The 12795-nt window shown below is 38.0% G+C and overlaps 1 protein-coding gene across 9 annotated transcripts in view; it reads right to left on the bottom strand.

Moving 5' to 3' along the window:
* Positions 1 to 12795, bottom strand: part of SPTAN1 (spectrin alpha, non-erythrocytic 1) — a 97617-nt gene that overhangs the window by 63356 nt on the left and 21466 nt on the right. For all 9 annotated transcript variants that reach the window (XM_077146491.1, XM_077146518.1, XM_077146507.1 and 6 more), the window contains exons 6-9: positions 4566 to 4699; positions 4260 to 4404; positions 4027 to 4181; positions 3083 to 3218 (exon numbers count right to left, since the gene is read on the bottom strand). In XM_077146491.1, the coding sequence (XP_077002606.1) occupies positions 3083 to 3218; positions 4027 to 4181; positions 4260 to 4404; positions 4566 to 4699 (570 nt within the window). The remainder of the gene's footprint in view (positions 1 to 3082; positions 3219 to 4026; positions 4182 to 4259; positions 4405 to 4565; positions 4700 to 12795) is intronic.

Below are 12795 nucleotides of genomic sequence, written 5' to 3'. Positions count from 1 at the left end.
TTGCACGGTCTATATCCCTTCAGCTCCAATTACCCATTATCTTACCCTATTTCTAACTCCTGATGGTCTCTGTTACCAATGACATATTCCAAGTTTATTCTCGAATGTCGGTTCACATCAGTGGGACCATACAGTATTTGTCCTTTAGTTTTTGGCTAGTCTCACTCACCATAATGTTCTCTACGTCCATCCATGTTATTACATGCTTCATAAGTTTATTCTGCCTTAAAGCTGCATAATATTTCATCGTATGTATATACCACAGTTTGTTTAGCCACTCGTCTGTTGATGGACATTTTGGCTGTTTCCATCTCTTTGCAATTGTAAATAATACTGCTATAAACATTGTTGTGCCATAGAATTGCCATACGACCCAGCAATACCATTGCTAGGTATCTACTCAAAGGACAAAGGACAAAATTTATATCTTGACTAGTACATTTCCTAATATAACTTAGTGGGCTGCTTAACTAAATACCGTAATACTTGGAACCTTGAGCAGAGCATGAGATTTTGTAGGTTTGTCCAGAGTGATGCCCCAATAAATCCCAGAGTGATTTAAACAATATTTGCAAAGTCCCCTTGGGGAAATGGTGAGAAAAGGGGAAAATACAACTTCCCCAAGTGGAGAATTCTTGATATTCTCACAAGCAATGGGGACAACCAAAGAAATAGGCTGAGCCACCAATCTTGGGGTGTGTTCATAAGAAACTTAACCTTGCAAAGGATAGGCTAAGCCTACTTAAAATTAGGCCTAAGACAAGGTGGGACAGAGATCCTGGAATGAGCTGAGACTCAGCATCAAGGGACTGAGAAAAACGCTAGAATGAGCTGAGAATTAACATCAAGGGATTGAGAGAAACTTCTCGACCAAAAGGGGGAAGAGCAAAACGAGACAAACTGTCAATGGCTGAGAGATTCCAAACCGAGTTGAGAGGTTATCCTGGAGGTTATTCTCACGCATTAAGTAGATAACACCTTGCTGTTCAAGATGTAGTGGAGAGGCTGGAGGGAATTGCCTGAAAATGTAGTGCTGTATTCCAGTAGCCATGTTTCTTGATGATGATTGAACAATGATATAGCTTCCACAATGAGACTCTGTGAATGTGAAAACCTTATGTCTGATGCTCCCTTAAGCTACTATATCAACAGAAGAGTAGAACATATGGAATAAAAATAAATAATAGGGGGAACAAATGTTAAAATAAATTCAGTTTGAAATAGTGGTAAATGAAAGCGAGGGGTAAGGGGTATGGTATGCATAGTCTTTTTCTTCTCTATTATCATTTTATTTCTTTTTCTGTTGTCTTTTTATTTCTTTTTCTAAATTGATGCAAATGTACTAAGAAATGATGAAGATGCAACTATGTGATGATATTAAGAAATACTGATTGTATATGTAGAATGGCATGATATCTAAATGTTTTGTTTGTTAATTTTTTTAATTAATAAAAAAAGTCTAAAAAAATAATAATAATAACAAATCATTACATGTCAAAAAAACAAAATTAGGCCTAACAGTCATCCCCAAGAGAACCTCTTCTGTTGCTGAGATGTGGCCTCTCTCTGTCTGCCAACACAACAAGCAAACTCACCGCTCTCCCCCTCTCTACATGGGACATGACTCCCAAGGGTGTAGGCTTTCCTGACAACGTGGGACAGAAATTCCTAGAATGAGCTGGGACTCAACATCAAGGGACTGAGAAAACCTTCTAGACCAAAAGGGGGAAGAGTGAAATGAGACAAAATAAAGTGTCAATGGCTGAGAGATCCCAAACCGAGTCCAGAGGTTATCTTGGAGGTCATTCTTATGCATTAAATAGATATCATCTTTTTAGTTAAGGTGTAATAGAGAGGCTGGAGGTAATTGTCTGAAAATACAGAGCTGTGCTCCAGTAGCATGTTTCTTGAAGATGATTGTATAACGATACAGCTTTCGTAATGTGACTGCGTGGTTGTGAAAACCTTGTGTCTGATGCTTCTTTCACCTACCTTATTGACAGACAAGTAGAACATATGGACTCAAAATAAATAATAGAGGGAACAAATGTTAAAATAAATTTAGGTTGAAATGCTAGTGATCAATGAAAGGGAGGGGTAAGGGGTATGTTATGTATGAATTTTTTTCTGTTTTCTTTTTATTTCTTTTTCTGAATTGATGCAAATGTTCTGAGAAATAATCATGATGATGAATACACAACTATGTGATGATTTTTTGAGTTACTGATTACATAACAAGAATGGAATGATCACATGGTAAGAATGTTTGAGTTTATATGTGGTTATGTTTCATAAAAAAAATGATTATGGTGAAGAATACACAACTATGTCATGACATTTTGAGCCACTGATTGTATGCCATATGCAGACTGTATGTTTGTGAAGATTTGTCAATAAAAATATTCAAAAAAAAAGGCTATGTACCTTTCTCTACAAATGTCTTATAACTTTTGCTAGATTTATTCCCAAATATCTTATGGTTTCTGATGCCAATATAATGGTATCTTTAAGAATCACTTTCTAACTCTGTTCTTAGTGTAAAGGAACATGCTTAACTTTTGTACACTGATTTTATACCTAGCATATTAAAACCTCTCTAGTAACAGCTATTTAAAAAATTCTGTTCAACAGTGTTTTCCAAATTACTCTGCCACAGAAAACCCCCTTTCTTTTTAAAGGTAAGACCTACTAAGATTTCATGTCACTAAGTTTTCCATGGAACAGTCCTTAGGGTAATACTAGTATTTCATAGTACTCAACTATGAAATTTAGCATTTAATCTAAGACTTTTTTTTTTAAGATAGCAAAGGATGTGTGCAAAATAGTAGCACCTCTATCTTGCCAGAGCTTGTCTCTTTGCTTTTACAGATTATTATGATATGCCCCTGACATTTAACCCAAGATTTCTGCAATCTACTAGAAGTAGTAGAAATCTACAAAAGTAAGGCCAATAACCATTCTTATGATGAGTGCTACCTGTGAACAAGGTTTTAACAACTGACTAAATGACCTCACTGGACAATGACATTCTAATGTACAATAAGCTAATGTCTTTATTTCTGGAACATTCTGGAGACATTACCTTGTGTTCCTGATGTCTATCCAGCAGAGCTTCAGCCCCAGCTACATCATTGGCAAGCTCATCTGCATTGATGAGGGCTTTCATCTCAGTCACCCAGCTGGTAAGGTCACGGAAGTCGGCAAGGAAGCGTTGAAGCCTTGAGAAAACCAAAGTTAAGTCATTAAACTTTTTCTGGGGAGGTCCCAGGTGGGAGAAGTTTCTCTAAAACATCTGAATTCTATGTTCTCAAAAGTCTAAAACTATACAAAACTCTAGTCCTGGGAAATACAGGAGCCTCCCACTCTAGACTGAAAAGGAAAGCAAAAGGAAGGATGAAATCAGTCCTTAAAACTCAGATTCCTAAAATTTTTGGAGGCTCTGCTTTAGGGTTTTGCAGAGCTAGTAGTTTGTGTGAAAAGTAGAAATACAGTGATAATAAAAAAAGAAAAAAAAAAAAACAAAAAAAAAAAACTCAGATTCCATCCATCCCTATAGAGCTCCAATCTTGTCCATTTTCAACTTCCCTGTTATTTTCATGTTCAACTCCGATTTAGTAAAGAAGCATTTTTCCCACTACAATGTGATTAATTTTAATTGGATATTTCATGTAGTGCTCGGATGGCTTAGAGGATATTTCCATTTTTATCAGTTATAATCCAAAGATATTGAATGCTTAAAAGATATTTAGAGTACTATAAAGTTGCCAATCTCCAAACTAATATAATATCGATAAGAAAAAATCACCTGCATTTTCTTAAGTGAAACCTGGCAGGCACACAGAAATTTTTTCCAATATATAGAAATGACCCTTAACTATACATTCCCCTGTTTTCTAAGACAGATAAACGATAACAGGCTATCTTGGCATTGCAATGTACAGAAATGGAGGAGAGCATTAAACCATATTTAAGAATATATTTTTTTAAAAAGATACAGGCTATTGGGCACAGGATGATTATTTCTACCTGTATGAATCATTAAGGCGTGCATGTCTTTCTGCTGCCAGAGTGCGGATCTGTTCCCAGTTCGTAATCAGTTCCTCTCGCTTCACTTGAATCTGAGTTGCGCTCAGAGGGTGGGACTGCTGCAGGCGGTCAGCATCAGCACACAAGGCTTTGACCTAGTGATATATACCGTCAGAACTACTCTCCTAACCCTTGGTAACATATGTACAAAATCAGCTGCTTTCAAAACCCACCTTATCCTCTAAAGCAGCAAGATCTCTCTCCAAACCCTCGTGCTTCCGAAGCAGAGCTTGAACACTTGCCAAGTCGCGGCCAAAATCATCAGAGGCCATTAACTGCTCCTTTTCCTTAATCCAGCTAATAGTTTCATCCACATCCCTGTGGATTAAAGGCGCCAGTTAACCCACAGTTATGATCAGTCTCTAAAAGAACTGGGACAGCCATACTGGGCCAAGTTTCAGCCAACTATGGCATCTTGTTAACATATACCACATACTTTATTGAGCCCCTTTAGGTGGATGTCCACTTTGACTTGGTACCTGTTAAAGCGCTGAACCTCAGCTGCCCCAAAGAGCTTCCCCTGTCTCTGAAGAGCTAGTCCCTTCAGTCGCTGCCAGGCTGCGTTTACTTCATCCTGCTTAGTCTTGATCAATTCCTCTTCAGGATGCTGTTCCTAAACAAGAAGCAGTAGAAGAGCCTGAATTTGGTTATAACTCTGGTTCTTACAACTAGTTACCCTAGGGTCAGCTCCTTAAACTGTAAATCTCCACCATTCTGAAGAAAATCAATGACAGAAAAAATGGTCTTCTCTGGGAAATTAACTGAACTACATCTTAAAAGAACTGGTTTCCTCTTCTATAAAAAGGGAAGCGCTATTATCTACCACTTAGAGTAAGGTGATGAATCTATAGAGAATGATTATACATCTACGAAAAAGTTTTAGCTGAGAAATTTCAACTGCAAATTTGTAGTAGCTTAATCATGTAACCACCTGCCCCAAATTTCAAATGCTCATGAGGCTGCCAAGCATCCCTGCCTAAACACATGGTTTTCAGGGATCTAAGTATTTATTCCTGACTTCAGATTGGAAACATTTCGTTAAAAGTAGTCCTCTCGGAGAGAGGCCAAGATGGTGGCTTAGCAATGTGTGCGTTTTAGTTCGTCCTCCAGAACAACTACTAAATAAACAGAAATAGTACCAAACAGCTCCCAGAGCCACGTAAGTGACTAGACACACAGCGTACCCCAGTGTGGACCAGCTGGACCGGCTGCAGGCCTCCCCAAAACCGTGAGTTCCCCAAGCCACAGCAGCTAGCGCCCCTCCCCCAGAGGTGGCTTCCCAGAGGGAAAGGAAAGAGACTCTAAACCTGGTCAAGGCAGAGGTCACTCATTGGGCTCACGAAAAAAGAGGAAAGGGGAGGAAACAGAGGCTTTAGTGGTTGTGTCTCTATGGAGACTTGGCAGTCTCTGGATTCAGCGGCAGGACTTCTTGGGCTGCAAAACTGCCCCAGGCATAGGCAGAAATGGGCTGCTTTCAGGACTGTCTCCCACCTGCCCCTTCCCCAGGGGAGGGGTGAAGCCCAACTCAGGTGGAATCCCTCCCTCAAGGAATTCAGACCCCAGGGCATGGCAATTTGAAGCCATTAAAACCAGCCTACATCTTCCAAAGTTATATAAACATCTTTTGCTGGTGCGACCCACAGACAAACACGTCACATACTGGACAGGATAAGAAAAACAGAGCCCACTGACTTCACAGGAAAGTCTTTTAACCTGCTGGGTCTCACCCTCAGGGAAAACTGATGCAGGTCACTCCTTGCCCCTGATAGGAGGCCAGTTTAGTCTATAATACCTATGTAGACCCTCCTAAGGGTGGGAGGGAAAAGGCACCATACAAGCAGGGCAAGAAACAAGAAAACAAGAACTGAAAAATAATCCTCTGTTAAACGAAACCTAAGCTAGAGGTCCAGAAAAAGCTGAACTGAACAGGTCAAAGAACAGATAGAAAACAAATTCATCTAGTAAGAAAACCCTAGGTAAGAGAAGTTAAAGCAATCTCCAGAATAAACTAATTAAGGTAATTAAATGTCTAGACGCCAGCAAAAATAACAAATCATGCCAGGAAAATTGAAGATATGGCCCAGTTAAAGGAACAAACCAATAGTTCAAATGAGATAGAAGAGCTGAAACAACTAATTCAGAATATACGAACAGACATGGAAAACCTCATCAAAAACCAAATCAATGAATTGACGGAGGATATGAAGAAGGCAACGAACGAACAAAAAGAAGAAATGGAAAGTCTGAAAAAACAAATCACGGAACTTATGGGGATGAAAGATACCGTAAAAGAGATGAAAAAACAATGGAAACCTACAGTGGTACATTTCAAGAAACAGAGGTTAGGATCAGTGAACTGGAGGACGGAACATCTGAAATCTGACAAGATACAGAAACTATAGGGAAAAAATGGAAAAATATGAGCAGGGACTCAGGGAACTGAATGATAATATAGAGCGCACAAATATATGTGTTGTAGGGGTCCCGGAGGGAGAAGAGGAGAGCAGGAGGAGGAAAACTAATGGAAGAAATTATCACTGAAAATTTCCCAACTCTTATTAAACACCTAAAATTACAGTTCCAAGAAGTGGAGCGTACCCCAAAGAGAATAGATCCAAATAGATGTTCCTCAAGACACTTACTAGTCAGAATGTCAGAGGTCAAGAGAAAGAGAGGATTTTGAGAGCAGCAAGAGAAAAGCAATCCATCACATAAAAGGGAACCCCAATAAGACTATGTGCAGATTTCTCAGCAGAAACCATGGAGGCGAGAGACAGTGGGATGATATATTTAAACTACTAAAAGAGAAAAACTGCCAACCAAGAATTCTATACCCAGCAAAATCGTCCTTCAAAAATGAGGGAGAAATTAAAACATTTTCAGACAAAAAATCACTGAGAGAATTTGCGACCAAGAGACCAGCTCTGCAAGAAATACTAAAGGGAGCACTAGAGACAGATACAAAAAGACAGAAGAGAGAGATGTGGAGAACAGTGTAGAGAGAAGGAAAATTAGATATGACATACAAAATACAAAAGGCAAAATGGTAGAGGAAAGTATTACCCAAACAGTAATAACACTAAATGTTAATGGATTGAACTCCCCAATCAAAAGACATAGACTGGCAGAATGGATTAAAAAACAGGATCCTTCTATATGCTGTCTACAGGAAACACACCTTAGACCCAAAGATAAACATAGGTTGAAAGTGAAAGGTTGGGAAAAGATATTTCATGCAAATAACAACCAGAAAAGAGCAGGAGTAGCTATACTAATATCCAACAAATTAGACTTCAAATGTAAAACAGTCAAAAGAGACAAAGAAAGATACTATCTACTAATAAAAGGAACAATTCAACATGAAGACATAACAATCATAAATATTTATGCACCGAACCAGAATTCCCCAAAATACATGAGGCAAACACTGCAAACACTGAAAAGGGAAATAGACACATCTACCATAATAGTTGGAGACTTCAATTCCCCACTCTCATCAATGGACAGAACATCTAGACAGAGGATCAAGAAAGAAACAGAGAATTTGAATATTACCATCAATGAGCTAGACTTAACAGACATTTATAGGACATTACACCCCACAACAGCAGTATACACATTCTTCTCAAGTGCTCATGGATCATTCCCAAAGACAGACCATATGCTGGGTCACAAAGCAAGTCTCAACAAATTTAAAAAGACTGAAATCATACAAAACACTTTCTCAGATCATAAGGGAATGAAGTTGGAAATCAATAATAGGCAAAGCACCAGAAAATTCAAAAATATGTGGAGGCTCAACAACACACTCTTAAACAACCAGTGGGTCAAGGAAGAAATTACACGAGAAATCAGTAAATATCGCGAGGCAAATGAAAATGAAAACACAACATATCAAAACCTAAGGGGTGCAGCAAAGGCAGTGCTAAGAGGGAAATTTATTGCCCTAAGTGCCTATAGCAAAAAAGAAGAAAGGGCAAAAATACAGGAATTAACTGTCCACTTGGAAGAACTGGAGAAAGAACAGCAAACTAACCCCAAAGCAAGCAAAAGGAAAGAAATAACAAAGATTAGAGCAGAAATAAATGAAATTGAGAACATGAAAACAATTGAGAAAATCAATAAAACCAGAAGTTGGTTCTATGAGAAAATCAATAAGATTTCTCTCTTATTGATCTTGCCCTTAGCAAGACTGACAAAAAGAAGAAGAGAGAGTATGCAAATAAATAAGATCAGAAATGGAAGAGGAGACGTAACCACTGATCCCACAGAAATAAAGGAGGTAATAACAGGATACTATGAACAACTTTATGCAAATAAATACAACAATGTAGATGAAATGGACAACTTCCTAGAAAGGCATGAACAACCAACTTTGACTCAAGAAGAAATAGATGACCTCAACAAACCAATCACAAGTAAAGAAACTGAATCAGTCATTCAAAAGCTTCCCAAAAAGAAAAGTCCAGGACCAGACGGCTTCACATGTGAATTCTACCAAACATTCCAGAAAGAATTAGTACCAACCCTGCTCAAACTCTTCAAAAAAACTGAAGCGGAGGGAAAGCTACCTAATTCATTCTATGAAGCCAACATCACCCTCATACCAAAGCCAGGCAAAGATATTACAAGAAAAGAAAACTACAGGCCAATCTCTCTAACGAATATAGATGCAAAAACCCTCAACAAAATTCTAGCAAATCGAATCCAGCAACACATTAAAAGAATCATATATCATGACCAAGTAGGATTCATCCCAGGTATGCAAGGATGGTTCAACATAAGAAAATCAATTAATGTAATACACCACATCAACAAATCAAAGCAGAAAAATCACATGATCATCTCAATTGATGCAGAGAAGGCATTTGACAAAATTCAACATCCTTTCCTATTGAAAACACTTCAAAGGATAGGAATACAAGGAAATTTCTTAAAATGATAAAGGGAATATATAAAAAACCCACAGCTAATATTGTCCTCAATGGGGAAAAACTGAAAGCTTTCCCCCTAAGATCAGGAACAAACAATGATGTCCACTATCACCACTGTCATTTAACATTGTGTTGGAAGTTCTAGCCAGAGCAATTAGACAAGAAAAAGAAATACAAGGTATCAAAATTGGAAAGGAAGAAGGAAAACTATCACTGTTTGCAGATGATATGATACTATACATCGAAAACCCTGAAAAATCCACAGCAAATCTACTAGAGCTAATAAACGAGTACAGCAAAGTGGCAGGTTACAAGATCAACCCTCAAAAATTTATAGTGTTTCTATACACTAGTAATGAACAATCTGAGGGGGAAATCAAGAAACAAATTCCATTTACAATTGCAACTAAAAGAATAAAATACTTAGGAATAAATTTACCTAAAGAGACAAAAGGCCTATACAAAGAAAACTACAAGAAACTGTTAAAAGAAATCACAGAAGACCTAAATAGATGGAAGGGCATACCGTGTTCATGGATTGGAAGACTAAATATAGTGAAGATGTCAATTCTACATAAATTGATTTACAGATTCAATGCAATACCAATCAAAATCCCAACAACTTACTTTTCAGAAATAGAAAAACCAATAAGCAAATTTATCTGGAAGGGCAGGGTGCCCCGAATTGCTAAAAGTATCTTGAGGTAAAAAAACAAAGCTGGAGGTCTCACACTGTCGGACTTGAAGGCATATTATGAAGCCACAGTGGTCAAAACAGCATGGTACTGGCACAAAGATAGATACATTGACCAATGGAATCGAATAGAGTGCTCAGATATAGACACTCTCATCTACGGACAACTGATCTTTGATAAGGCAGTCCAGCCAACTCACCTGGGACAGAACAGTCTCTTCAATAAATGGTGCCTGGAGAACTGGATATCCATATGCAAAAGAATGAAAGAGGACCCATATCTCACACCCTATACAAAAGTTAACTCAAAATGGATCAAAGATCTAAACATTAGGTCTAAGACCATAAAACAGTTAGAGGAAAATGTAGGGAAATATCTTATAAATCTTATCATTGGAGGCAGTTTTATAGACCTTACACCTAAAGCAAGAGCACTGAAGAAAGAAAGAAATAAATGGGAGCTCCTCAAAATTAAACACTTTTGTGCATCAAAGAACTTCATCAAGAAAGTAGAAAGACAGCCTACACAATGGGAGACAATATTTGGAAACGACATATCAGATAAAGGTCTAGTATCCAGAATTTATAAAGAGATTGTTCAACTCAACAACAAAAAGACAGCCAATCCAATCACAAAATGGGAAAAAGACTTGAACAGACACCTCTCAGAAGAGGAAATACAAATGGCCAAAAGGCACATGAAGAAATGCTCAATGTCCCTGGTCATTAGAGAAATGCAAATCAAAACCACAATGAGATATCATCTCACACCCACCAGAATGGCCATTATCAACAAAACAGAAAATGACAAGTGCTGGAGAGGATGTGGAGAAAGAGGCACACTTATCCACTGTTGGTGGGAATGTCAAAGGGTGCAACTACTGTGGAAGGCAGTTTGGCGGTTCCTCAAAAAACTGAATATAGAATTGCCATACGACCCAGCAATACCATTGCTAGGTATCTACTCAGAGGACTTAAGGGCAAAGACACAAACAGACATTTACACACCAATGTTTATAGCAGCATTATTTACAATTGCAAAGAGATGGAAACAGCCAAAATGTCCATCAACAGACGAGTGGCTAAACAAACTGTGGTATATACATACAATGGAATATTATGCAGCTTTAAGACAGAATAAACTTATGAAGCATGTAATAACATGGATGGACCTAGAGAACGTTATGCTGAGTGAGTCTAGCCAAAAACTAAAGGACAAATACTGTATGGTCCCACTGATGTGAACCGACATTTGAGAATAAACTTGGAATATGTCATTGGTAACAGAGATCATCAGGAGTTAGAAACAGGGTAAGATAATGGGTAATTGGAACTGAAGGGATATAGACCGTGCAACAGGACTAGATACAAAAACTCAAAAATGGACAGCTCAATACTACCTAATTGTAATGTAATTATGTTAAAACACTGAATGAAGCTGCAAAAAAATTTAAAAAATAAATAAAATAAACACTTTTGTGCATCAAAGAACTTTCTCAAGAAAGTAAAAAGACAGCCTACACAATGGGAGACAATATTTGGAAACGACATATCAGATAAAGGTCTAGTATCCAGAATTTATAAAGAGATTGTTCAACTCAACAACAAAAAGACAGCCAACCCAATTACAAAATGGGAAAAAGACTTGAACAGACACTTCTCAGAAGAGGAAATACAAATGGCCAAAAGGCACATGAAGAGATGCTCAATGTCTCTGGCCATTAGAGAAATGCAAATCAAAACTGCAATGAGATATCATCTCACAGAATGGCTCACAGAATGGCCATTATCAACAAAACAGAAAATGACAAGTGCTGGAGACGATGTGGAGAAAGAGGCACACTTATTCAGTGTTGGTGGGAATGTCAAATGGTGCAACCACTGTGGAAGGCAGTTTGGTGTTTCCTCAAAAAGCTGAATATAGAATTGCCATATGACCCAGCAATACCAATGCTAGGTATCTACTCAGAGGACATAAGGGCAAAGACACAAACGGACATTTGCACACCAATGTTTATAGCAGCATTGTTTACAATTGCAAGGAGATGGAAACAGCCAAAATGTCCATCTACAGATGAGTGGCTAAACAAACTGTGGTATATACATACGATGGAATATTATGCAGCTTTAAGACAGAATAAACTTATGAAGTATGTAACAACATGGATGGACCTTGAGAACATTATGCTGAGTGAGACTAGCCAAAAACTAAACGAAAAATACTGCATGGTCTCATTTGATATGAACTGACATTAGTGAATAAACTTGGAATATTTTGTTCGTAACAGAGACCATCAGGAGACAGAAATACGGTAAGATATTGGGTAATTGGAACTGAAGGGATACAGAGTGTGCAACAGGACTGGATACAAAAACTCAGAAATGGACAGCACAATACCACCTAACTGTAATATAATTATGTTAAAACACTGAATGAAGCTGCATGTGAGAATGTTAGAGGGAGGAGGACTGGGGACATAAATGAAATCAGAAAGAAAGATAGATGTTAAAGATTGAGATGGTATAATCTAGGAATACCTAGAGTGTATAATAATAGTGAAATGTACAAGGTACAATTTTAAAAATGTTTTTGCATGAGGAAGAACAAAGGAATGTCATTATTACAGGGTGCTGAAAACAGATGATAATTAATACTTTAAAATGTCACCTGTGTCAGACTAAAGCAAAAAATGTTTATTTGTTACAAAATTAATATTTTGACTAGTGCATTTCCTAATATAACCTATGTAGATAGTTTGATTGAATGCTATAAGTACTTGGAATCTCAGGTAGGACATGAGATTTTGTTGGTTTGTCCAGAGTGATGCCCCAATGAATCCCAGAGTGATTCAATCAGTGAGTGGAAAAGTATCTGCAAAGCCCCCTTCGGGGAGTGGTGAGAACAGGGAGAAATTCAACTTCCCCAAGCTGAATTTCTGATATTCTTACAAGCAGTGTGGTCAACCAAAGCTATAGGCAGAGCCCCCAGTCTTGGGGTTTGTTCATATGAAACTTAACCCCACAAAGGACAGGTCAAGCCTACTTAAAATTAGGCCTAAGAGTCACCCCCAAGAGAGCCTC

The sequence above is a fragment of the Tamandua tetradactyla genome, chromosome 2 (genome assembly GCF_023851605.1).
Source record: "Tamandua tetradactyla isolate mTamTet1 chromosome 2, mTamTet1.pri, whole genome shotgun sequence".
NCBI lineage: Eukaryota > Metazoa > Chordata > Mammalia > Pilosa > Myrmecophagidae > Tamandua > Tamandua tetradactyla.
The sequence above is the reverse complement of the archived record's forward strand: the minus strand, read 5'-3'. Positions and strand labels throughout refer to the sequence as shown.